This window comes from Brachycentrus maculatus, unplaced genomic scaffold (assembly GCF_059751285.1).
Source record: "Brachycentrus maculatus isolate JH-2025_06_01 unplaced genomic scaffold, ASM5975128v1 h1tg000061l, whole genome shotgun sequence".
Classification (NCBI taxonomy): domain Eukaryota; kingdom Metazoa; phylum Arthropoda; class Insecta; order Trichoptera; family Brachycentridae; genus Brachycentrus; species Brachycentrus maculatus.
Genome location: NW_028280815.1, coordinates 1,509,185 through 1,535,841, shown reverse-complemented (window position 1 = coordinate 1,535,841; position 26,657 = coordinate 1,509,185). Strand labels below are relative to the sequence as shown.

Below are 26,657 nucleotides of genomic sequence, written 5' to 3'. Positions count from 1 at the left end.
CATGTCCAGGAGACTGCCTTGTGTGAATGTCGTCTTGAAGAAGAAGATCTAGATTACATGTTGAATGACACGTCCCATTTCCCACTAACATCTTAACCTTATTAACCTCCCCTAAAAAAACTTGTTTATAAAATAATTTGTAAATGTCTTAAAATTCGTTTGTATAAATTTTTAAAGGTATATGATAACTCACTAAACAAACTAACATTACTAATAAAACTAATCCCACTTACAGGAAAACTAACACTCGAAAGTCAAATGTAAAAAGTGTAAATAAAAATAAACTCGACACTGGCGAAAAAGATGGGTGAAAAGCCATTAAAAAGAAGAAGATAAATTAGTACCTAAATTTAAAATTTAATATATATTTTTGAGTATAGCAACTCTAGAAAACATTCGTGTCGCAATCCATGGTTTTAATAAAATTATAGCTTTTATACGTCAAAAAAAACCTATTCATGTGTCAAAAACTGACTGAAAATTCTGTTAAACGCCAGAAATTATATAAAATAGTCCTAAAAAAGGGAAATCGAGTTGGAATTTTCTATATAATCGATTATTTAAAATAAAAATTAGTAATAAACACTCGTTTTAATAAGAATACCAATAATTAATCTTCATTGTGACTTGTCGGAAGCATATTGTAATTTTTATAATATCGATACCATCGTTCGCTTTGGAGACATTTACTAAAAAATCCGACCAATTTTTTTCTCGACTGGTTCGTTAATAGATGATCCGAAGAAATGATGAAAATGTATTCTTTAGACGATGCTATGGAAATGTTGATAGTTGCTCAAAATGTTATCGAAGAGCAAAAAGGAAAAATAAAACTGTTAGAGAGTGAAAACCGAAAGATGAAAAGCAAAATCGCGTCTCTGGAGAGGAAACTCGTCGAATCCAGACATGCGAAAGTTGAAGTCATCCCGAAGGTGATGGAATATTCTTATTTGCTCTGTGCCATGCATTCCTCTGTGCTGCAATACTTAGAGCGTCTGGCGGTATTCAAAATAACAACATTTTGAGTGTGTCCAAATACTTATAAATATTTTGTCACAATGAGAACATTGTATTATTAAATAGATTTTTCAAATGTGATCGGTTTTTATAAAAAAACATTTATAATTTCATTAATTGATTCGGCATTCACTTTGTGGTAAAATCTATCCATTTTTTAATTAATGTTTTACCTAGTAAATACCACTATTTCTTAAAATCTACTGTGACATGTGTTTCGATGCATTCCGCAATACAGTGTTTGAAAATGATGCAGAATGCATCGAAACGCGTGTCACAGTAGATTTTAAGAAATAGTGGTATTTACTAAGTAAAACATTTATAATGTTGATAGAGTTGATTATTATTATATATATATATATATATATATATATATATATATATATATATATATATATATATATATATATATATATATATATATATATATATATATATATATATATATATTAAAGAGAAATATTTGTGTTTTTTATTATTTACACAAATATTTCAATTTCATACTATTTCTGTGTAGGCTTACATTAGAAATAGGTATAAAATTGTGGTAGAGTGGGTTCGAACCGAAAAACTCTGATTTACGAGTCCGCAACGCTAACCACGGGACCACAACCCGACACTTATTCACAAATCTGGGTTATCTCCAATTAGGAGTTATTTTTTTACATTATTTTTGACATTTCGCTCACTCCTTTCAAGAACGTCATAAATCAAAATACTTGATTTTTCAGGAGAACGATTTTAAAGTTTAAAAATATAACACAATGTTTTAAAAATAAATATCAAGCCACTTATTGAAGTTTTTACTGTGCAACAGATCTTTTTAGGTAAAACCTGAAGGTTTTTTCTACATTTGAAAAATATTTCATGTATTTATAAAAATAATTAAACAATACATTTTCTTCAAAATGCAAAAACAACATTTTCTGCCCTGTAGCGGGTAAATATTAAGTTAAAAATATGCCTCTTTTGCTGTGATATAGTACATTTTCTGGGCATTCTGAAAACACGCACAACTGAAAATTGACGATTTTTGATTTATGACGTTCTTGAAAGGAGTGAGCAATTTATAATATCTATAATATAACATCTATAATAATAATAATCTTGGATGATTTAAATAGCGCCATTTTCGTAAAATACTACCTCAAGCTATGTTGAAATGTCAAAAATAATGTAAATAATTACTCTAAATTAGAGGTAATCCAGATTTGTGAACAAGTATTTGGACACACTCAAAATGTTGCAAAAGAAATTAAATGGTCAAATTATAAGCTTAAATAAAATAAAAAAATTACATGATGTTTTCAAGCATTTCTCTAAAATGTGAACATGAAATTAAAGAGTCTGCTTAATACAAGCTACCCTCATCCCACCATAGATGTCTCTAGAGAACTCTCGCATACTGTGTTTTGAGTTAATATATCTTCAATATATCTAGATGTTTCAAGAATTTGATTAGTGTGGTTGTCAATCATGGGTAGAATTGGTGAATGTTCCACGTGTGTAAAGTGATCACTTCAACCAGCCTATCTATCTATCTATCTATGTTGAGATGTCGAAAAATGACTTTTAATTGGAGATAATCCAGATTTGTGAACAAGTATCTGGACACACTCAAAATGTTGCAAAGTTTTAGTTCCATTCTTATTCAATGTATGTGTTCATTTTTAAATCAAACTTAGATTTTTTGAGTCTACTAAGTTGTATTTTATAAAAAAAAAACACGTAAAAATTAATATTGTGACAATTGTTTCGCCTAGTTATGGCATTTTCAAACGAATGTTCGTTTGAAAATGCATTCGCAAAAAACATTCGTTTGTAAATGCCATAACTAGGCAAAACAATTGTCACAATATTAATTTTTTTATAAAATACAACTTAGTAGACTCAAATAATCTGTTTGATTTAAAAATTAATACATAAATTAAAATGGAGTTCTACAAATTAAACGCCAAATACCTGTTCTAACTAACTAACTAACTAACCATCTCGCCGCTTCCCCACAGGGGTAGGCAGAGAGAATCGAACGCCACACCACTCTGTCTTTGCAAACATTCTTTGCCTCTTCTACATTCATGCATCTCCTCATACATACCCGACGATTATTACGACTCCTGACCCGGCCGCTTTTAAGTATTTGACATACCTGATTGTGCCAAGTTTTCCTCGGTCGTCCTCTGCTTCTTTTTCCAACTACATTAATTTCTCTCTTATAAATATCTGTTCAATGTGTTGATTTTTGATATTTCAGAAAGAGAGAGCGACCCAAACTGCAGCCGTCAATAATCTTCCGAATGAAGCTTTGGATACCAAAATGTCATCATCTGTTCCTCTTTGTGACTTGGTCAAGAACTTGGAGCTGAGTGCTCATTCTACCAACAGCCAAAGGTACTTATTGTATAATGTCAAATTTGTCTAAGTGGAAAATGATCTAGGGGAGTGGTTCTTAACCTTTTAACCGCGTCAACTTTGTTCCTGAGAGACGCCCGTACGCGCGGTATTTCGCCGTTTTTAAAATGATTACTTTTATCATGTATTTAGTTAATGATTTATTTTCCTAAACAAAAACGTTCAATGGGATTCATTGTGCCTTTTTGGTACTCCATAATACACTTGTGTCACATTATTCTTGAAATATGTCGTAATATAAACAAATAAGATCGTAACATAAATAAATCAAAACACGCATCGTGTGTCACTCTTACCCACTGGCGATGCGTAGCGTCGAGAGTGAGACAGATATAGGGCATGATTATGGCGCGGACTAATTACCGACCGCAAGAAAAATCAGGGACTGTTCTTTTATTTATCCTTGTGATATTACAAATTATTACTCAGATATTTCAACAGATGTCATAAGGCCAAGGATTGACGAATTATTTTATCCAAAGTTCCACACCATGAAAAAATCCCTCCAAGTTGAACTGAGGTTCGAAACTTGGAGCAAAGTAAAAACACATACGGTTATGTCAGCCGCGTATGGGGCATGTTTTATTAAAACACATACGGTTATGCGAGCCGCGTGGATCCGGTTAACCGTGTTGGAGGTACCGAACGCCACCAGTTTCATATGTGCGTTCACCGAACCCTCAATTGGAAAAATCTAATATGAATTTTACATATTCAAAACATAGGTTCATATTTATATACGACAGTTACAATTCGACTATTGAGCGGCAGTGTTGCCAGGAAATTATCACTTCTCTATTTTCTATGTTATTTCCCGATTTCGTAAATCACATTCCACAATGGATCTAGTACTTTTGTTGTGACTTATTTGAAGTTCCATTCCAGTAAAAAAAAATGTACGCTGCAGAATATGTGCTTTGTTTTAGCGTTTGAGCTCTTGTGTTATTTTTATTACTAGATTGATATATTCCTTTCAAATAATATACTAGATCTATTGGATAAATGAATATATGGTACGTCATATCATTTTTCATTATATCGTACAATAAGTCGGGTGTGATGACCTGAGCCGAACCCTTGCGGTTCCATCAAACCGAGGTTAAGAACCACTGGCCTTGGGATATTTAATACGTACAAAATAGTAATAATATCTTTAGTATTTATTTTTAAATATTTGTTTTTTATTTCTCTTTATATTTCATAGTACATGCATTGATTTATAAACTAATTTACAATTACAACATTTACACATTCTCATTTATTCATATTATCTCATTTAAAAGGTAAAATAAAAAATAAATCCATCAAAATCATTGGTGTTGGCAAGTAGTTTTTCCCATCTTTCTGGCAATAGATGAATCCCGTCTCAAAAAAACGCCTCATCTTTTTAGGCAATCCAGGCCATATTGTCCATTCAATACATCGATTACAGTGTAAGATGATCCACAGGCGGCCATATTGAACATTTATTTTATGAAAAATATTATTTATCGGCATTTTATCTTGTTTTCAGTCATTTGGAGGAATCACTTGTACAGCCTGGCGCTTCTCAAACTAAACGCGGCGGGCATGTAGTGGAAAAATTCAGCAGCGCTCCAAACCATTCGAATGACTCTAAGGAATCTATCCGATTGCTAAAAAATGTCGATGGCCTCAACTCCCCCAGTAGCGCTTCGAAGGAGTACGTTCCCAACATCAGCGTAAAGCAAGAACGCCACGAAACCGATGTCTTCCAATCCTCGGAAGTGGAGCGGAACTTCAACATACAGACATATCTCGGGGGGGAAGAGGAAAGCAACGACAATAGCATCTCCAGTTCTCTATTCGCAGCCAAAAATGACTTTCAAGAAGGCAACGATCTCGCCTCTTTCGATGGAAGCCTCGATAAAAGAGAAGACATTTTGCATAGCCCGTTTCTCGCCAACGCCATGGACACTCCTACGGAAGACAAGTTCTTCTTCCGCAGCGAGTCCGCCGTTCCCTTGGAAGACATCGACGCCTCCGAACTCCTGGTAGCCAAACCGCCCGAGTATTCCGATAACGATAAGAACCCTTCCCGATCGCAACATTCCCCCGACCTTAAGAGTAAAAACTGTGATATTTTAAATGATTATTCGCGAGCCATCAACAGTATGGTCAACTTCGAGTTGCTGGATAACTTGTCCGAGTCGCAAATGGGCAACATTGAACTCTTCAACGACCAAGAGCTCAATTCTACACTGTCGGATCTCAACGAAGTCACCGCGAACGACAAAGACAACCTGGGGTTTAGCCGGTCTCCGGTGCCGTCTACCGCTTCAGACTCGGGTTTGACGGAAAACCCGTCGTTACCCGTTCCCAAAAAAACCAACGGCGTTAAAAAACATACCAAAGTCAACACGAGAAGCAGAACAAACACTAAAAAGCAGAAAACTAATGAAAATGTAGATCTCAAATTAGAATACAGCGGGTATTCTACGCACGCCGATCCGGCAACTAACAACATTCTCAATGTGAGGAGCATTTTTTCTGACCATGATTCCGCAAAGGAAATAATCCACATGGAGAATGAACAAGAAAGCAGTCAGGTGATTTTATTGAATAAATATTCCCACAGTTAAATATTGTCCTGGATTTGGCTGTTAATTATTCTTTCTGGTTTCTAAAAATCTTTCTCGCTTTCGACTAACTAACACGCATTATTGGCCCGTAGTATTAGCAAACCTCGAAAAATCTGACAGAAATGTTCCATGAAGAGTAGGAAACAAAGACTTTATTAAGCTGAAATGCGCCTTATTCATGATTTTTTCCAACCCAATTTTAATTTCTACTTTATCATGTGTGAAAATATGAAGAACACAAACTCTAGTCGTAATGTAATAATCTAAAATGTATACGGTAACATTATCATTGTAGATTTTGAATCGTGGTTTAATTCAATTTATAATAGGATTGTATAGCAATTTTGTAGTCGTTTAAAAGGTAAGATTAAAAGATTCTTCCACTTCTTCTCTGTCATCCTCATTACTGAGGGTCGTGACCATCCTCTCTACTTGTCCTCACAACGTTTTGTATAGTTGTCCTCCACCACTCTTGATACACAGACATCCGCATCGCACCAACCACTGATGAACTCCTGGCAGCCTTGATTTGGTCATTCCATCTCGAGGGAATCTTCCTCTTTTACTACCTTCAACTCCTCCCATGACCATCAACTTCTCAAGACTATCGTTTCTTCTGACATTGTATCTGAAAAAACTGGAGACAGATGGAGGAAAGTCTGTCTTCTATATTTAGCTTTTTTTTATTCATGAAAAGATTATGCACATACGAGGGGCATATGTAAGGTAAGATCTCCAAGGCCAGGCGTCGCCGCACGCAGCGCTACGCAAAATCTGGCAACACTGTCGTGTTTGTTGGTCTTTCCTCCACCCCGCTTCATAAACGGCATCTCGCTGGTAAGCTCAATGTCGGCGCAGCAGCCATTTGCGATGGGCATCCCGATTGTTGCTCTTGCTAAGTGCAAATGTGGAAAGTATGCCCCTCGTATAAAAGTACTCATACATGGAATTATCACTCCGCAATCTAGCTTACATTGAATCGGTCAATTACCAAAACGTATTGTCGATCTTTATTGATGGTAACGCCAGTTACAATTGCAGTGAATAGATTTTTCTGTCGGCAGGTGGCCGTACCTTCGAGCAGCATTCAATACACGCCAGATATCCTGACGTCGCCTATGGTGTGTAAAAAATGCATGCGCCAATTTACTAGTTGAGCAAATGTTTATTGTTGTACATCGACATATTGTTTGTTTTTACAAAATATCATTCAAGTGTCGGCGAAGAGGGTCATCTGTGAATAAAATATATTAAAATAAAAATTTATGTATGTGTAGTATCATAGAACTCCTTTAAAATTAATATCTGTACACATTGCACCCATAGTTTTGTAGATTATAAATTTCAGCAACAAAAAATCTCAAAATAAATCTATTTCATGTTATGTAACTTTAATGATATCGCTCACTCCTTTCAAGAACGTCATAAATAAAAAATTGTCAATTTTCAGTTGTGCATGTTTTCGGATTGCCCTGAAAATGTACTATATTCCAGCAAAAGAGGCATATTTTTAACTTAATACTTACCCACTGTAGTGGGTAAGTATTAAGTTTCAACATTTTCTGCCCTGTAGGGCAGAAAATGTTGTTTTTGCAATTTGAAGAAAGGGTATTGTTTAATTATTTTTTAAATAATAATAATAATAATAATAAAACCCTTATCCGCACCTCAATGGTGCATAGGGCACTGCGTCATATAAACGCAATGTTATCTTGATCGTTTACACATGAAGGAAAGGTGATCAGCCCTCCGCTTCAGGTACCAGTCCAGGGTAATATTGAATAAATATGACAGTGAAAAAATCACTAATATTTATTTTACCCCCCTTGAGAATCGAACCCGGGACCTCCAGAACGGTAGCCGAGCATGCTGACCATTACACTACGGGGCGGCAGATTTTTTAAATACTAAATATTTTTCAAATGGAGAAAAAACCTTCAGGTTTTACCTGTAAAGATCTGTTGCACAGTAAAAAGTTCAATAATTTAATACATTGCATTATATTGTTAAACTTTAAAAACGTTCTCCTGAAAAATCAGTTTTTTGATTTATGACGTTCTTGAAAGGAGTGAGCGATATGTGTACTAAACCATTTGTTATTTCTGTTAATACTTCTATATCTTTGATTCAGAACACCAGAGTTTTTGTTTGTTTCAGTCTAAAATTATGGGTGCGATTTTTCAGAGGAATTAGGTCGTGTCCATTTTTGTAATTTTATGAGAAAATAAAAAATGTGTGTAAAAATAATTTCACTTAAACTGGGTTTAATTTAGATCTACCACGTTTAATATATGTAGCTACTATTTTTGTATATAAACTCTTGATTGAACGATTCCAATTGGACGTAGGATGTATGAAGCATTGAATATGGCAAGTTGCACTGAAATGCTAGATTTTTTTATCACTCAAAAAGTGCAGTTATTGCGAAAAAAAACATGTTTACTTGCAGTGGTAATTCCTTTTATATTTGATAGAATGGGGTAGTCCGTAAGTAAAGCGATCACGACAGGGATTAAGCCAACAAAGGTTCCAGATAGGACCCAAGACATGCCTTCATTCGAAAAAGCTCTTTAAACCATTTTGTTCAGGATGAATGGCATTTTGACTATTTTTAATGACAAAATTACCGTAAAAAATAACCACAATGAAGCAACAGCCAATGTCCACTTCATCCTACATTATGTATCGTACGCTGTGCTATGAGTCTTATATTGCTGAATCCAGATTTTTTCTTAGGAAAATGACCTGAATCCATTTGTATAATAATTTGTAAAAAATAGCAACATAGCTGTTTTTCCACTATTATTTTATTTGACCGGTGACCAGGTTTCATCTTCACCCTATCACTGGTCAAATAAAATAAATGTGGAAAAAACTATACACATAGTTCTTGTTTTATCCTATAAAATGCAGTTCCACCTAGAAATGTCAGTACAAAACTTAAATCTAACAAAACCATTTACAAAAATGTTCCTTGGGACCTTTTTCTTCTGATATACAGATATTATAGGTCTTCCTCTTCAAATATTAATCATGTGTCTTATGTTTAGCATGGCTACTATTACTCTTTACATATATATATACAGGATGGCGCAAAATTAATCACCCTATTGGAAGATGTTATAATTTTTCCAAATGGCGTCGTACGTCAATCGAATTCGATATTTGTGAACTAGTCATCTGCAGTATACATACAAACAGATTCAGGGGGGGCGCAAAATTAATCATCCAATTTTGTTTTCGAATCACTTTTTTACTGAATTAAAAAAAAAGTAATTTTGAGTGATGAAAATCTTTTTTTGGACCTTTGCAATTTTTTTGTCATGTGGAAAAGATGATATCCTGCGGCCAGTGTTGATACACATTGTGCTAGTATTGTCACAACCTTTTTTGAAACTGTCGCCACAAAACGACAGTTACTCCTAGAACACGTTCCTATATTGCGTTTGAAAGCACAGGGTCTTAATTTTTTTTTGAGATTAGTTAGTGTCAATCATCCCATGGACGAACGAGGAGCGGGCGTTTGCCGTGGAGGCCTACTTTTCCTTCGGCCGTTCCGACATCACAACTCAGCGTGCATTCAGAAAACAATTTAATATCGCGCCTGCAGGTCGTGTGACTAATCCTTAATTGATTTTTACATCAGGTATTATACGATGTGAGTGGACACGTTCAGGGATACTGGTAATGTTAAGAAGTAACAAAATGGACCTTCCAGAACCATCAGGAAACCTGAAAATGTCGACAAACGAAAACGTTATTGTCATATCCATTTTTTCGAGTTTCGAGTAGGGGATGTGTGGTTCCAACTGGATGACGCAACGGCTTGCATGACATGAACTTTCATAATTTTTTTACGGCAACACCTTCCCGAACGGCGCATCTCTCCTAGGAGCGATATTCAGTGGCCAGCGCGGTTCCCAGATTTAGCTCCCTGTGACTATTTTCTGCGTAGCTACATTAAAACATTGATTGACACCAATCGTTCAAAGACTCTTAGTTAGCTGAAGAACAATATTCTTGCTGCTAATGCTGACATAGGCACAGATATGCTGGAAAAACTTGACAGAAATGTCAAAATTCGTCTTTCTTAGCGCATTGACGAGAACAGTAGCAACCGTTGAGGTGTCGTTTTTAAAACTAAATAAAATAAAACGTAAAATGTGCACCCGTATATAGAAAGAATAATTAAAACCATACTGACAATATTTTTTGTGTTATGATTTTTTTAAATAAGGAAGTGACCACGCCCCACCCTGTATGATTGACGCACAACGCCATTTGCGAAAATTATAACATCTTCCCATATAGTGATTTATTTTTTGTTCAGATTGATATTCCAATTTATTTATGTTTAGCTTATGCTTAATATATAACATTTAGCTTGCATTCTATGTGCATTGTTCTAGTATTCTTGTAGTTGATCAGTATTTTATTTTAAATACTCGCTGTCATATAGTTGTTTTATTTGTTTTCTCATTATTTTTTTGTTTAATTAGTAAATTTACAATTTCATATAGGAGGATCTGACAGCAAAAAGGGATGCCGAGTGCTGATAAATATATTTACGGGTAGGTTGTTTGATTCTCGTAATTTAACCCTCTGTAGGTTCGCTGGTAGAAAGTTGCATTCAAAATACAGTAGAACCTCTCATAACGAACACCTCAACACCTCTCATGTCGAGTCATAAGCATAATGTGCAAAAAAATGTAAAAAAGTTGCTCCTTTATCGTTAAGGAGCGACATTTCGCAAAATGAGTTACAGAAAAAGGGCAAGTCCCTTTTTCACGACCTTCACTTTGAGCAGGACCTCAACGTCAGTCAAAACAAAAACAAAAAATTACTTAGCAAGTGTTTCGCTTAACGAGTGTTTCACTTAACGAGTGTTTCGCTTAACGAGTGTTTCTCTTAACGAGTGTTTCGCTTAACGAGTGTTTCGCTTAACGAGTGTTTCGCTTAACGAGTGTTTCGCTTAACGAGTGTTTCGCTTAACGAGTGTTTCGCTTAACGAGTTTTTCGCTTAACGAGTGTTTCGCTTAACGAGTGTTTCGCTTAACGAGTGTTTCGCTTAACGAGTGTTTCGCTTAACGAGTGTTTCACTTAACGAGTAAGATTCTGGAACGTATTATGCTCCTTATGAGAGGTTCCATTGTACTTAAATCCGAGCAAGAATAACTCCCAGCTCATTGGATTCGTGCAGTCTGTTGTCTAAGGGCCGTGATGCGTAGAATAATTTTGACTTAAGTGGTCAGTATACTAACCAACGACTGTGCTCACATATTGACACGTGCATTCCAATTTACCAATAATCCGATAAGAATGTGAAGAAAGAAATCTCTGTTGGTTATGAGAGCAATAATAATAAGGAAATATAGACATCTACACACACACACACACGCGCATATTATATACATAAAAAATCACCTCGCATCCACGATGATCGATCAAGATTGCCCTATGCACCATGGTGAATTCCGCATAATGTGATCATTTAAACCAGTTGGCGATAGGTCATAATCCCTGTAAATGCCTGGACATCTTGCTTTCTCATGAAAAGTTAATCTTCATCAATTGTTTTAATACAAATTTTTATTTGTAAAATTTATTCAAAATATGCTCTACATGAAGTCACAACCTTCGGCTGTCTTTTAGGCAATTTACAGATTCTCTCTCAGTACCGTAGAACGGGGCTACTTGAACTTTGATGTATTTCTTGAGCCCAGTACAAAAAAAATGTTTCGATCTGTATTTGGTCTACAATAGTGAACGTATCGACATGATTCATTGTTTCCCTGACAGGTGACACTTATTGTCACCATACATTCATTATTGTAGACCAAATACAGATTTAAATCTCTTTTTTGTACTGGGCTCAAGTAACACATCAAAGTTCAAGTAGCCCCGTGGTTCTTTAGACGTCATACAATATATATTTTTTTTAAATCTCAAATCATATAGTATATACAAGATTTTCACTCTAATATTGATTTAATTTTACTCTAGGCTGGTATTTGAGGCGCATGACTGGTCAACTTGGCCTCGTGGTGCCTTTGCACGAGAAGGAACAGACAAATGTCTGAATTTTCCATTTGTGAAAATAAAAGTGTTATATTTATTTTTAAAACTCGGTTAAATAATACAAACTCTCATATTCATGTCTGCATGTCCGCGATACAAAATATTGGATTACATTACTTGTATGTTTAATTTGTAATTAATTTCAATCTGTGAATCTTACAATAAAGAAGTTTTCTGTTGAAATTTTGTTTTTAAATTCCCATTTTTGTGCCCCAATTTTCATGTGACGTTTTGGTAATATTTGGTGTTTTTATTTTATTTTTTTATTATATCTACTCAAACACCGTCGCTTTTTTTAGCCGCAGTTCAGCAATCAAGATCAGGCCGACGAACTTATCCATATAGTAGATCAAGATCAGCTCCAATTCTTCGCCACGGACGACACGGACACATTCATCATCAGTCTGAACAGCGACATGGACTCCGATAAAATCAAACAGCTCCTAACTGACGGAACACTGAGTATTCACGTGGACGATGGGGAAAAAAATGCGGATGAAAACATGTCCGATGAGCTTTGCAACAACACTTTAAATAACAACATTTATCTGCCAGATCAATGCGCCGATGCCAATATTATTTTAAACAGCAGCTTGCCGGAAGTCACCGATTCAAGTGACATTTTGATATTCGTGGAGGATATAGCACTAGCCGATTTCAGCGGCAGCAGTCAGTCTGTCCCCATGATCGATTCGGATGTCAGTGAAAAACAAGACGACGCAAACGTCGAAAACAACAACGAGGAGACTGCACCGAAGCCAACCAAACGCGTTAGAAAAAGGCGAGTCAGAAAGAAAAAAGAGAAAGTAGAGAAAATTCGCAATCCTTTCGTAAAGAAAACTTTCAAATGCGAGAAATGCGATAAGGTGTTCAGTAAAAATGACAACTACAAGTCACATTTGGGTGAGTAAATGCACCGTATTTCCTTAACATGTTTGATACGTCGCACAGTCGTGAGATTCTGACAAAATAGCAAATTTCAATGTTAAAACATGCTAAATGCTAAAACAGTTTTTTTTAATGAAGTAATATGAAATTTATTTTCGTAAATATTTGTACACACTGTTCTGTTTGTGTGTAGCATTCATGCACGGGTAATGTTTATACTCACTTTGAGACTAGCGAGTACAAACATAAGTCGTCGAGGGGACTTAACCTGGCTTTACACCTGCAAATTGTGCATACATGCAATTTAATTATTTATTTATTTATTTTTATTACACACTGTCATTAAATATTGTGTCAAAACTGTAAGGGTATACTTTCAACTACGCAATTATACTTTTAAACCGTTTAACCTAGTAATTAGTTTAATTTAGTAGACTCAAAAAGTCAGTGTTTGATTTTAACATTTAACATATAAATTAAAATAGAGTTCTACAAATTAAACCCCAAATATATAAATTTCCATATTTCACTTTCATACATTACATACGAAATACATGCGATATATTGTCGTTCTGATTTCAGCAACGCACGACACCCGTCCAAAGAAGCACACTTGTGAGATTTGCGGGGATCTGTTTGCGTGGAGGTCCAGTCTAGTCCGGCACACAGCGGCCAAACATCGACCCCCTACTAAGTGCACACTGTGTCCAATGTTTCTAGCCCATCCATCAAAGGTATGAAATACATTTTTTCTAATATAACAACTGTTAACTCATCGTTGTTATTATGGTAGAGAAAGTCAAAAGAAGTTTCTCAGGTATCTCTACATGAGAGAGTACGGCTGTTATCCTTGGCTCTACCTGACCGAGTTCCTCCAGGATATGCTTGGCTACAATAGTTTAGAGACTAGAAGGAATGTGTATTTGATTACACATTTTTATCCATTGTTTCGCGGTATGACCGATAATCCTGAAATTATCCGGAGCATTGGTCTGTAGTTCCCGATAGCTACCTAAGACAGCATCGGGATAGATTGTTTCACATTCTTATATACAGGACCAACCTGCCGATGGTTATGCCTGTAGGAAGAGCTACCGCTATGTTGAACATTATCGCATTGGATATTGATCTGTTCCATGTGTCCGAAGGAGTTTTCCGAAGCGGGATTCTTCTACACCTTTAAGTCTTCTTACTTACTTGCTTAATCTTCTTGCCTTGAATATTGTTTGTTATGAATATATTAATTTTTTGTTGAATAAAATTGAAATTGAAATTTAAAATTAACCAGTTGCCAGTTTATCCCGAGCGTGACTCGAGCAAGGAGTTTGTGTTACATTGATGAGTCCGAGTGCTGCTCGGGCAAATCGTATTCCAACTTGGCGGTATTGATTTGCCCGGGCAGTGTTGGGTTGTCCTGTTTCGAGTTGTTTGGTGATGATTTCCTGCACCGACAAATTTTCAACCTTTTCGTATACAAGTAACCGCAAACCCAATTCTGATCTGTACAATGTTTTGTTGGCGTCTCTCGCGCTCTACCAAAAGTAAGCAGATAGAACGCTTACAAGCGTCTCCCGCTCTCTGCTATCTGTATGTTAAAGACGCTTTTAAGCGTTTCCTACAATGTGCTAATATTTGCGGATTTCTTTATCACAGTTGACATATTTTCCAATATAACTTACAAACTAAAATAATCTAAATTTATTTATTCTAGGGACATCACATTAAACACAACAATTTTTTAATAATTCTATCATTTTTTCAAATAAATAGTCGCAAATATATAATACCAGTCCAGAGTGATATTAAATAATCGTGCGAGTTAAAATAACTTATATTTATTTTAACCCCCCTGGGAATTGAACCCAGGACCTCTAGCACTGTATCCAAATGCGCTGACCTCTACATTATGGATGTGGACAATCATAATTTATGTAACATTTAGCTTTAAATCTTTTAGATTAGCTTATGTGAAATTTTGGTGTTTATTTTCTTTTATGTATTAATTTTTAAATCAAACACAGATTTTTTGGGTCTAAGTTATATTTAATAAAAATAAAACACATATAAATTAATATTGTGACAATTGTTTCGCCTAGTTAATTCGTTTGAAAATGCCATAACTAGGCGAAGCAATTGTCACAATATTAACTTTTATGTGTTTTTTTTAATGAAATGCAACTTAGTTGACTCAAAAAATCTGTGTTTGATTTAAAAATTAATACATAAATTAAAATGGAGTTCTACAAATTAAACGCTAAATCAATTATTTTCTTTGATCAATTATGAAATTTAAATTGTAATTTTTGTTTTGAAGCTGTTATGCATATAATTATTTTTTTCAGGTGAAAGAGCATATGAATAATATACATTACCGGGAAAAGACTCACGTCTGCACCTTTCCAGACTGCGGAAGGAAGTTCTTTAAGAAATATAATCTTACCCTACATGCTCGGTAATTTTCTTTACATATTTAGTCATTTCTACATTCACTTATATCATTCCAATGTTCTTCTACATTTGCCCACAATCTATCAATCTGTCAACAGCTTCGCTGCCAACCCCTTCATGTGCGGGGTAAGGAGTGCAAGCGGGGTGCCGACTCCGCACTTGTGCGGACTTGCACTTTAATGTTTCTTTGACTCAGTTTGCCGCCGGCCTTAGGTTTGGCGTGTGTTGGCAGCGAAGCTGTTAAAAGTTTTACCAGTTTTACCCCATATCCTACCCTCGTCTATTTAAAATCGTTTTTGTCTCTGGTTAATTACTGTTGTTCAGGACTGATCAATCAGTTGCATTTGCTTAGATTAAAAATCAAAGCAGATGCAACTAAATTTTCTATGACAATTTGTATCTGATTGTCTATGGTTTGTAGACAAATTCAGTTTATGTGTGCCCGACCTTAAGTTCCAAGTATTTATAGTGTTATGGGCGCACATATATCGTAAAAAGTTTAGCATTGTTTCTACAATGATATTACCGTCCATTTTATTACAATATATTTTTCTTTATTCATATTCCATTTGGAACCTGCATTATAAATATTCTTGAATTGTAAAACATATACAGGAGGTATATATCAATATTTTATAATCATTTTCAGGCACCATACCAAAGATTACATGTACACCTGTGGTGTTTGCGGCATGAAATTTGGACACAATTCCCACATGAAGCGCCACCAGCGCACGCACTTCACGCCTGTCCCACGCCATTGCATCAAGTAAGTCCAAAATTATTTCTTAGAAAGATAAAAAATATTTTCTCTAATATATTGAACATGTCATTTACCGCCTCAAAAATGTCAATCTGGAGAGACTCTTGGTTGTGAGGAAAAGAAGCAGAGGAACAATGGCAAGGTGCTGAAGTGCCCGGGAAAGCGGTGATAGTGTCATAAGAAATAAGCGCCTGTATTTTCTTCTGCGCTAGATTATTTTTTCAAGTATACGACGTTCTAATCATTATGCTGTCTTCTTTGTACAAGTACCTGATGGGCATCTCAGGGCTTGCGACCTGGCATTAAGCAGCTTTCCCATATTGTTCGTTTGGCGCAACAATGACATAATTACATTTTTTTTTTAAAACAAGTTAATCATGTCAAAATGTGCGGAAAGACTATTTACATCGGGAGAAACATGGGCAGAATTGATTTTGTAATGAAATTCTGTGAGATAGCGCGAGTATCATTGTAGAATTGAGTAAAATGGCGCCATTTCTGTTGCTACAACGTCTGAACGGCACCTCCTGTAATATTTCTAAAAATGTAATTACGCCATTTATGCACCAAATGAGCAATATACTCAAAATATCTTTATTGGTAAAAATTTTATGAATTTAATTTTCTTTTCAGAGTAAAGCGGTTTAGGTCTTCTTCATCCACCCCTACTGCCAGCGCCGGTCCCAACTCCCCCGTCACCACCGCTAACTCTAGCGATGCTAAAGAGCTCGCTACGCCTGCTGAGACCTCTGCAGAACCTGCCATCCCTGATAGTCCTGCAGAACCTGCCGCTACTGTGGACCCTGCCTCTCCTGCGGACCCTACCGCTCCTGCCGACCCTGTTGATTGTACGGAACCTGCCGCTCCTGCGGAACCTGCCGCTACTGTGAACCCTGTCGCTTCTGTGGAACCTGCTGCTCCTGTAGAACCTGCCGAACCTGCCTCTCCTGTGGACTCCGCTGCTACTGCGAATCCTGCTGCTACTGCGGACCCTGCTGGTCGTGATGACCTCACTGCCTCTGCGGACCTTGCCGCTCCTGCGAATCCTAACGCTTCTCCAGACCCTATAACTCCTGCGGACCATGATGCTTCTGCGGACCCTGTAACTCCTGCGGACCCTGTAACTCCTGTGGACACTATAACTACCGCGGAACCTGCCGCTCCTGCCGACCTTGGTGATTCTGCCGCCCCCGGTACTCCGACCGCTGACCTAACTGCCCCAGCCAATCTAGATGCCAACAGCGCCACCGCCGACCCCATAGTCCCTGCCAAATATCCTGTCCCCGACAACAGTAACAACAATATCTCAGTGATGTAATTTATTTTAACTTATTTTGTGTTACCTAAGACTGATTGTATTTTTATCATTTTTAAAATAAATGTACCAAAAAATAATATTATCGTATTTATTTTTCTTCTTCCTACCCTCATACACACCCAATGGAGTATATTTAGTATTCTATAAAATATTCCACTGTATTGACACAGAGTTATCTTGCACCAATCAATGATACACCATTTAGTATTCTATAAAATACTGCATTGTCAATACAATAGTCTATTGACTATGAGTGTATTCACAGAGTTATCTTGCACCTATCAAGGATACACCATTTAGTATTCTATAAAATATTGCACTGTATTGACACAGAGTTATCCGGCACCAATCAAGGATAGACCATTTAGTATTCTATAAAATATTGCACTGTATTGACACAGAGTTATCTTATTAAAATACTGCATTGTCAATACACAGAGTTATCTTGCACCTATCAAGGATACACCATTTAGTATTCTATAAAATATTGCACTGTATTGACACAGAGTTATCCGGCACCAATCAAGGATAGACCATTTAGTATTCTATAAAATATTGCACTGTATTGACACAGAGTTATCTTATTAAAATACTGCATTGTCAATACAATAGTCAATACACAGAGTTATCTTGCACCTATCAAGGATACACCATTTAGTATTCTATAAAATATTGCACTGTATTGACAGAGTTATCTTGCACCAATCAATGATACACCATTTAGTATTCTATAAAATATTGCATTGTATTGAGTTATCTTGCACCAATCAAGGATACCCCATTTAGTATTCTATAAAATATTGCACTGTATTGACACAGAGTTATCCGGCACCAATCAAGGATAATCAAATGGAGTGAAAAATTATTTTTAATTACTTTGATTTTCTTGAAAATCGAATCCAGGACGGCTGTCCAAATTTAAAACACAGTAAGGGACATTTTTTGTAGTAGGTTTTTTTTTGCATTTTTGGACTAAGTAGAGTCTACTTAGTCCATAAATGCAAAAAAAACCTACTACAAAAAAATCTCCCTTACTGTGTTTTAAATTTGGACAGCCGAGGACCTCCGGCATATTACCAAAATACACTATTTATTTTATTTACCCTTTAAAATTGATTATATCCATTATAAATATTTATGCCTATTGTTTAATCGAAAAAAAAGTTGCAAAGATTTTTTTACTCTTGAGTCAGAGTTTCTGGGTTCGAACCTACTCTACTACAATTTGATACCTATTTTTTAATAAAAGCCTAGGCTCACAGAAATAGTATCAAATTGAAGTATTTTTTAAAATAATTAAAACACAAATATATCTCATATATATATATATATATATATATGTTTTTTTTATAAAAAGAGAAGTATTTGTGTTTTTATTATTTACAAAAATACTTTAATTTTATATTATTTCTGTAAGCTTAAGCGGCCCATTAGGTATCAAATTGTGGTAGAGTGGGTTCGAACCGAGAAATTCTGACTTTAGAGACCGCGACACTAGCCACAGGACCACAACCCGACACATTTAAATAAATTTAAAAAAATACAACAGATATAAATGAAATATGTATGATAATTGTATCAAATACAGTTCCTGTATCTAATCAAAATATTAAATAACGTCGGAATTTTAAAGCAATCATGCAATTTAATAGCGAATGGTCTCGTAAATGTAAATAAACTGCAAAATAGCTAATTTTGTCCAAAAAGAAAATTTCCGAAAAACCTGGTGGCACAATCTTTTTGTTCAAAATTGTACTTAGTGACCTACCTGTACATATTTGTTTCTGTGGTTTTTCCATAGATAATGAGTTTTAAAAAAGATAAGCTGTCAGTTTGACATTATGTGGCTGCGTAATCTGTGGTGACAGCTGCCGTTTCACCTTTTCTTGTTATTGTTTATCTTCAGTTGTTTGCGGGAGATTAGATAATGTTTTTGTAAGGTGTTTTTTATTTATTCATTTACCGACAGATTACATGTGAAATATTATTCCATTACAAAATAGTTTGAGGTCGCAATGTTCGTCTTTTAATTGTGTATTGAATATTAAATGTAATTTTTTTCAAACTATTCGGAATGTGTATTTTGTTCGTTCACACGGGGGGACCAACGGCTGGAGGTTATAGGTTAATATTAGCCAGCAATAGGGATGAATATTTTAATAGACCCGCTGCCATAGCAGCCTCGTGGAAAGAAGATAATTCTGTAATAGGAGGTGAGTCTTAAAAAAAATATATTCATTTAAAAAAATATTTCTACACCTCATCATCTAATTTGATAATTTTGATTTGTAATGAGAGTAATAATACACTACGGAATTTTACTGAGTAATAAATCATGAGGTTTTTTCTGTTGTTATCAACCTTTAAGTAGAAAGTATAAAGTCCAAAGTGAAAATTGAATGCTCGTTTCTAACCCTTATCCGCATCCAATGGGGCATAGGGCACTCCATCGTATTGCCACAGTGTTATCTTGATCGTTACTTACATGAAGGCAAGGTGATCACTCCTGCACTTCAGGGACAACTCCAGGGTAATATTAAATAAATATTAAAGTGCGAAATCACTTACATTTATCTAACCTCCCCTGGGAATCCAACCCGGGACCTCCAGTACGGTAGCCAAGCGTGCTGACCATTACACTACGGAGGCGAATAATGCTCGTTTAAAAACAATTATTATTATGAATATATTTCTTTGTATGAAGTATTATTTTATTTGTATAATATGTAGTCATGACCTTCTATATTGTAGAAATGTACATACTAACAATTTTTGCGGGAAACCCTCAAAAGCGTCTTTTATATACTGTTGGTAGACAGCGGAAGATGCTTAAAAGCGTTCTATTTGCTTACTTTTGATAGAGCGCGAGAGACACAAAAAAACCTTGTACTGATCTGAATGGGGTTTGCGGTTACTTGTGATTAGTATACTGAGGGTCGGCAGTAGACTGTCTCAGTATAATTAGGGTCGGGGTTGATGAAAACAATGTGTAAATAATAATAGCGAATCCCCATATTCTACTTCTAATCCAATCTTTGAGGTCCCGGGTTCGATTCCCAAGAGGGTCAAAATAAATATTAGTGATTTTTCAGTCTAATATTTATTCAATATGACCCTGGACTGGTACCTGAAGCGGAAGGCTGATCACCTTTCCTTCGTGTATTTAACGATCAAGATAACACTGCTTCTATACGATGCAGTACCCTATGCACCATTGGGGTGCAGATAAGGGTTTAATTATTATTCTACAGAACCTTTTTTTTTAAATCGCCTCAGATTCTTGGATTCATGAGATATTGAATTTGTGCAATTCTAGGAAGGGATATGGAACCCGGACGTGAGGGGGGCACTTGGTTAGCAGCAAATACTGCCACCAAGCGAGTTGGCGCGCTCCTAAACCTCTTGGGAATTGCTACTCCGGAAAATGCTCGCGGTCAGTGATAGCTTCCATGCCATTCTGGGTACGGGAGACTCATTACTTAGCCCATAAAACATCATTATTCTGGTAATCTACACCCAACCATGGTAACTCGAAATATTATTTTCACAACTGCATGAAATTTATAATCAAATTAATTTTTGTTTTTTGACATCTCGCCATAAGTGAAGAAGAATATAGAAGTCTAGGTATTCACATGGCTTAAGTGATCACTTTATATACATGCGACATTCACCGTTTTACCCATGATTGACAACCACACTAATGATTTTGTGGAATTAGATATATTGATATATTGATCAAACTCGTGATACAGTACATGTGTGAGTTCACAATAGCCATCTATGTTGGAATTGGGAAAGCTTTTATTAAGCAAAGACTCGTTCTATTTGTATGCGAGATCCGAATCCTGGTTTAAATTCACATACTTGAGACCCGCCTGAAAACATGATAATTTTTTTTTGTAGCTTATAATTTGACCAGTTATTTTATGTAAATGTAAATGCATGGACAATTTTTTTAAACCCTTATCCGCACCCCAATGGTGATAGGGCACTCCATCATATAAACGCAGTGTTATCTTGATCGTTAATACATGAAGGAAAGGTGATCAGCCCTCCGCTTCAGGTACCAGTCCAGAGTAATATTGAATGAATATTAGAGTGAAAAAAATCACCTGTATTTATTTGCCCCCCTGGAAATGGAACCCGGGACCTCCAGAACGGTAGCCGAGCATGCTGACCATTACTACAGAGGTGGACACATCATTTACAATGTAAATTTATAGACTTTCACATTAAAAGTAAAACTTCTTCTCTCTTGAGATGTCTATAAAAAATCTTACATATGACATTGGTTATGAATTGTCATGAATCATGAACGGAAGTGGCCTAGTCCTGCTAGGCATTCTGTTACCACCCGACTAATATTGACCATGTAAACAACGTGCTAAAACATTTTATTTTCATATTTAAATTCTTTATAAGAAATAATAAATAACTTTTATCCTTTAGGTAGAGGTTCAATCGTCACCAACTTTATACTTGGAAATAAATCGATTGAAGAATATCTGGAAGAATTCCATACAAACGGACATGAGTACACGGCATTCAATCTAGTCACAGTTCAAATAAAGTAAGCTGGAATCATAATCTCATTGTGACGTTTAGAATGAAGCGTTATTTGTTTTCTGACATATTACATCATAGTATGTATAGCTTGGAATGAACGATGGAAACTATGACAGTTTACGATAGTTATGTAAATGTTTTTACCAGGATTTCAATAAAGGGAGGTGTGATTAAAAGGTATGATGTGTGGCATGGGTCAGCAAAGTGTGGCTCAGGAGCCGCATGTGGCTCTTTGACCTTTTAAGTGCAGCTCCGGCACAAATATCCGCGGGAAGGCTCTTCGACTCTATATATTCATGCGAACAATCTTTTTGAAGCATGAACCTTATCAAAAGCAAACCGAGAAATCATCTTATAGATGAGAAAATGAAAACATGCTAAAATAACAACATACAACCTAACCTAACCTAACTTGATCAAACTTTCAATGGAGATGCAAATACAATATTTGCAATAAGTAGTGTTCTTATGCATACCTTACTTTCAAAATGGATGGAAAGATTGATAAAGACTTAGAAAGGAGAGTGAATGCTGGGAACAAGGTTAATGGTGCACTGAAATCAGTTATAGCAAATAAAAACCTATCAGCAGAAGCTAAACTGGCAGTGCACAACGGAGTCCTGGTTCCAACTCTAATGTATGGAAGTGAAACATGGAGTTGGCAAAAGAAGGATGAAAGTAGACTGAATGCAGTCGAAATGCGATCTCTCAGAAGAATGTGCGACAAAACGATGTATGATAGATGTACGAATAGTGAAATAAGGAAGGAATGCAAAGCTGAGATAAGCATTATCGATAAAATTAAGAAAGGTGTGTTGAGATGGTTTGGACATGTAGAACGAATGAGTGAGGAAAGAACGGTAAAACAAATTTATGAGGCGAATGTTAGCGGGAAAAGAAGCAGAGGAAGACCGAGAAAAACATGGCACGATCAGGTATGCCAAATACTTGAAAGTGGTCAGGTTAGGAGTCGTAACAATCGGCGGGTATGTATGAGGAGATGCATGAACGTGGAAGAGGCGAAGAATGTTTGCAAGGACAGAGTGGTGTGGCGCTCTATTCTCTCTGCCTACCCCTGCGGCGAAGCGGCGTGATGGTTAGTTAGTTAGTTACTTTCAAAAGATCTTTTATCAATTAATAAAATCCCTGTGAAATTTAGTTTTACTGGGTGTATCCATAATTTAATAAAAGTCTAAAATTATAATTAATGTGTACTAGAATTACAAAACAGAGCTCTTAAGATTTTTTTTGATTTTTGTAATGTGCATATTTGGCTCTTTGGCTAAAAGTTTGCCGACCACTGATGTATGGAATAAATGATGAATGCTATAATACTTATAGATTTCAATTATTAGAATATATGAAATGAAGAAAAATATGTACATATTTGTTTATTCACAATTTTTATTTCCAAACTTTGAACTACCGTTATATGTACCGTAGAACGTGGCTACTTGAACTTTGATGTGTTACTTGAGCCCAGTACAAAAAAATATTTAGATCTGTATTTGGTCTACAATAATGAACGTATCGACATGATTCATTGTTTCCCTGACAGGTGACACTTATACGTTCATTATTGTAGACCAAATACAGATTTAATTTTTTTTTTGTACTGGGCTCAAGTAACACGTCAAAGTTCAAGTAGCCCCGTTCTACGGTACATACTTTTATGATTTGCACAAAAATTAATTACTCTTTTTTGAACACCTGTTTTAGTGATTTGTCAAGTACAGTTTATCATTATTCCAACCACGATGACAAAGTACGAACATACGAAGACGGAGTGCTCGGGTTCAGTAACAGTTCCCCGGATCGACCGTTACAGAAGGTTGTAGCGGGAAAGCAGAAGTTTGCGGAGATTGTCGATTGTTGTACCTCCGAACATGGCTCAAAAGACATGTTGGTCAATGAGCTACTGACATTTCTTAAATGCAAAAAACAGTAAGTATTTTCTTGTTTACTTTTTAAAACATTGACTGCCACAGCGATTTTCAGAATTCCGGTCTAAAAATCCAATTCCATTAATCATATTTTAGTATAAAAAAACTCTAATTATTCATTCATTCATTCAAACCCTTATCCGCACCCCGATGGTGCATAGGGCACTGCATCATATAAACGCAGTGTTATCTTGATCGTAAATACATGAGGAAAGGTGATCAGCCCTACACTTCAGGTACCAGTCCAGGGTAATATTGAATAAATATTAGAGTGAAAAAATCACTTAAATTTATTTGACCCCCCCCCCCCCAGGAATCAAACCCGGGTCCTCCAGAACGGTAGCCGAGCGTGCTGACCATTACATTACGGAGGCGGACAATATTAAAAATTATATTTTCTGTTCATTTATCAATAAATTTCTGTTCATGTAAGCCAGCATAGATTTTTTGTTCTCTTCCCACGCGCCATCTATCCATATTAGCGCTGATATACTAGGAATTTTATCGTATTTTATCGTATGGGGTTGCCGAGAGAACAGCGAGAGGAATGGAGGTGGAGGATCCAATGTCTGGTGCCGGCAATTCTACAGCATCGTGAGATCGGCTTTATCAGAATACATAGTAACCTGAACAATTTAACAACATCTTCGATCTCGCATATTTCCCTTACCCTGGTATTCCATATTCTATCTCATAGATTCTTGCCAGATATGCTGCTAAGAGTATTCATTTCTGATGCTGTTAGCGCGTTTTTTGTTACTGCGGTGTCCGCTCTGCATTGGATCCATATGTCATGATGGGTCGCATACAAGTTTTACATACATATTTTAATTTTGCTGCCGATCTTCATGTATTCTATAATAATTATTGTTTTAAATGAACATAATATGTAAATAAAATAAAAAAATGTATGTATTTCTTTTAAAAGCAAAAAGTTTTAATATTATAAACATTGACTTCCCAGACACGTCCCAGATGAAGAATTGATGAGGATAAAACCTAATGTATCAAATAATCTGACTGCTATTTGTGTCGATATTCCGCAAATGTCTTACGGTACCAGGTAATAATATTTTTTTTTGGATAATTTATGTAGCTCTATTTTCATAAAATACTTCCACAAGGGCACTTCATTGGTATAATAAATTCAATACCCTCCTCTCCGAAATTGAGAAGATAAATGACATTAATCAATAAATAAAAATACTATACTAAGTATTTTATTGTACATTTATATATTTGTCCGCCTCCACGGTGTAATGGTTAGCGTGTTTAACTACTGTGCTGGAGGTCCCGGGTTCGATTCCCAGGGGGGGTGAAAATAAATATTAGGGATTTTTCGTTCTCATATTTATTTAATATTACCCTGGGCTGGTCCCTGAAGCACAGGAGTGATCACCCTGCCTTCATGTAAGTAACGATCAAGATAACACTGTGTTTTTAAATATTTCACAAGACACCTCAATACGATGTTATCAATTAATCATATTGACATGATCAATTGTTTCCCTGACAGGTGACACTTATTGTCACGATACGTTCATTATTGTAGACCAAATACAGATTTTTTTTTTTGTACTGGGCTCAAGTAACACTTCAAAGTTCAAGTAGCCGTTCTACGGTATATTATTCATAATAATGAATCATATACAAAACCTATATTGTTAGGATGTTTTACTCACAATCTTAAATGTATACATTTCTTTTTATTGACTATAGTTTTTGAGGAGATGCATGAACTTGGAAGAAGTGAAGAATGTTTGCAAGGACAGAGTGGTGAGGCGCTCTATTCTCTCTGCCTACCCCTGCGGAGAAGTGGCGTGATGGTTAGTTAGTTAGTTAGTTAGACTATAGTTTTATCTGTATTATTTCCAGAACACACACAATAATCCTGGTGGATGGCGAGGGCAACTTCGACTTCTACGAATGGACTATGGAACTCGGGAAAGATTGGATCAAAACCCACATCCAGAGAACTATCTAGCATCTGAACAATCACATAAATTACTGCCGGCATTAGGATGTCAATTCAAATATGTGTTATATTTATTTCTGTTACATAATAAATTGAATTTGGTTACAAAAACACTGTTTTTATTAACCTTACCTTTTACTCTAAATCAACCCACACATTGGCAATAAAAATTAAATTTTCGGCCATTACTTGGGAGCGTTCTTACTAAATTTGGCTGGAAAAAACCTTGGAACAGATTTGTTAAATTGATGATAGTAAAAAAAAATCATTGATTGATTTGGCAATCATTTTGCAGTAGAATCAATCCATTTTTTATCATTTTTAGTCCACTATTTTTCAAACACGAATTTAAAAAAAAAATGTTTACAATGGTAAACAATCGAAATGAAATTTTGAATAAAATAAAGCAACATTTAAGCCTCTAAATCGAGGGATCTTTTACATTTCTCAAGGTCACATTCATTTACCTAATTCAACATAAAGGTGGAGACTGACCGCAGCATTTCTTTGTAACATAACATCGTAACATCGCTCGCGACGTGCATCCGAAACTATGGATGGAGCGCTCAAGCTCACTGCACTGACTATACGAATGCTCCGGTCAGTCTCCACCTTTAGTTGAACAACTTATGATGAATCAGATAAA

At 35.8% G+C, this 26,657-nt stretch overlaps 2 protein-coding genes across 3 annotated transcripts; both read left to right on the top strand.

Moving 5' to 3' along the window:
- The first annotated feature begins 435 nt into the window (after positions 1 to 435).
- On the top strand, positions 436 to 17,601 carry LOC148311540 (uncharacterized). 2 transcript variants are annotated; one of them, XM_088256542.1, is made up of 9 exons: positions 436 to 932; positions 3,272 to 3,408; positions 4,943 to 5,996; positions 7,094 to 7,150; positions 12,407 to 13,010; positions 13,578 to 13,729; positions 15,338 to 15,447; positions 16,093 to 16,212; positions 16,840 to 17,601. In XM_088256542.1, the coding sequence occupies exons 1-9, from the start codon at positions 747 to 749 to the stop codon at positions 17,522 to 17,524; spliced, it is 3,105 nt and encodes a 1,034-aa protein (XP_088112668.1). In that variant the 5' UTR covers positions 436 to 746; the 3' UTR covers positions 17,525 to 17,601. The 2 variants fall into 2 exon arrangements, with proteins under 2 accessions (XP_088112668.1, XP_088112669.1); XM_088256543.1 differs by lacking the exon at positions 7,094 to 7,150.
- Positions 17,602 to 19,351: 1,750 nt separating this feature from the next.
- Tango2 (transport and golgi organization 2) lies at positions 19,352 to 26,117 on the top strand. The gene is made up of 6 exons (XM_088256476.1): positions 19,352 to 19,737; positions 20,841 to 20,957; positions 21,977 to 22,097; positions 23,813 to 24,037; positions 25,001 to 25,099; positions 25,912 to 26,117. Exons 1-6 carry the CDS (start codon positions 19,599 to 19,601, stop codon positions 26,018 to 26,020), a joined length of 810 nt encoding a protein of 269 aa, XP_088112602.1. The 5' UTR covers positions 19,352 to 19,598; the 3' UTR covers positions 26,021 to 26,117.
- Positions 26,118 to 26,657: the final 540 nt, after the last annotated feature.

What these genes read in the sequence shown, in the direction of transcription:
- LOC148311540 (XM_088256542.1), top strand. Translation starts at nt 747, where the DNA reads ATGATGAAAATGTATTCTTTAGACGATGCTATGGAAATGTTGATAGTT. An exon ending in AAGTTGAAGTCATCCCGAAG is followed by an intron (nt 933 to 3,271) that starts GTGATGGAATAT and finishes TTGATATTTCAG; the next exon opens with AAAGAGAGAGCGACCCAAAC. An exon ending in ATGAACAAGAAAGCAGTCAG is followed by an intron (nt 5,997 to 7,093) that starts GTGATTTTATTG and finishes TTCTGTCGGCAG; the next exon opens with GTGGCCGTACCTTCGAGCAG.
- Tango2 (XM_088256476.1), top strand. Translation starts at nt 19,599, where the DNA reads ATGTGTATTTTGTTCGTTCACACGGGGGGACCAACGGCTGGAGGTTAT. An exon ending in CTAGTCACAGTTCAAATAAA is followed by an intron (nt 22,098 to 23,812) that starts GTAAGCTGGAAT and finishes CACCTGTTTTAG; the next exon opens with TGATTTGTCAAGTACAGTTT. An exon ending in TTTCTTAAATGCAAAAAACA is followed by an intron (nt 24,038 to 25,000) that starts GTAAGTATTTTC and finishes TTGACTTCCCAG; the next exon opens with ACACGTCCCAGATGAAGAAT.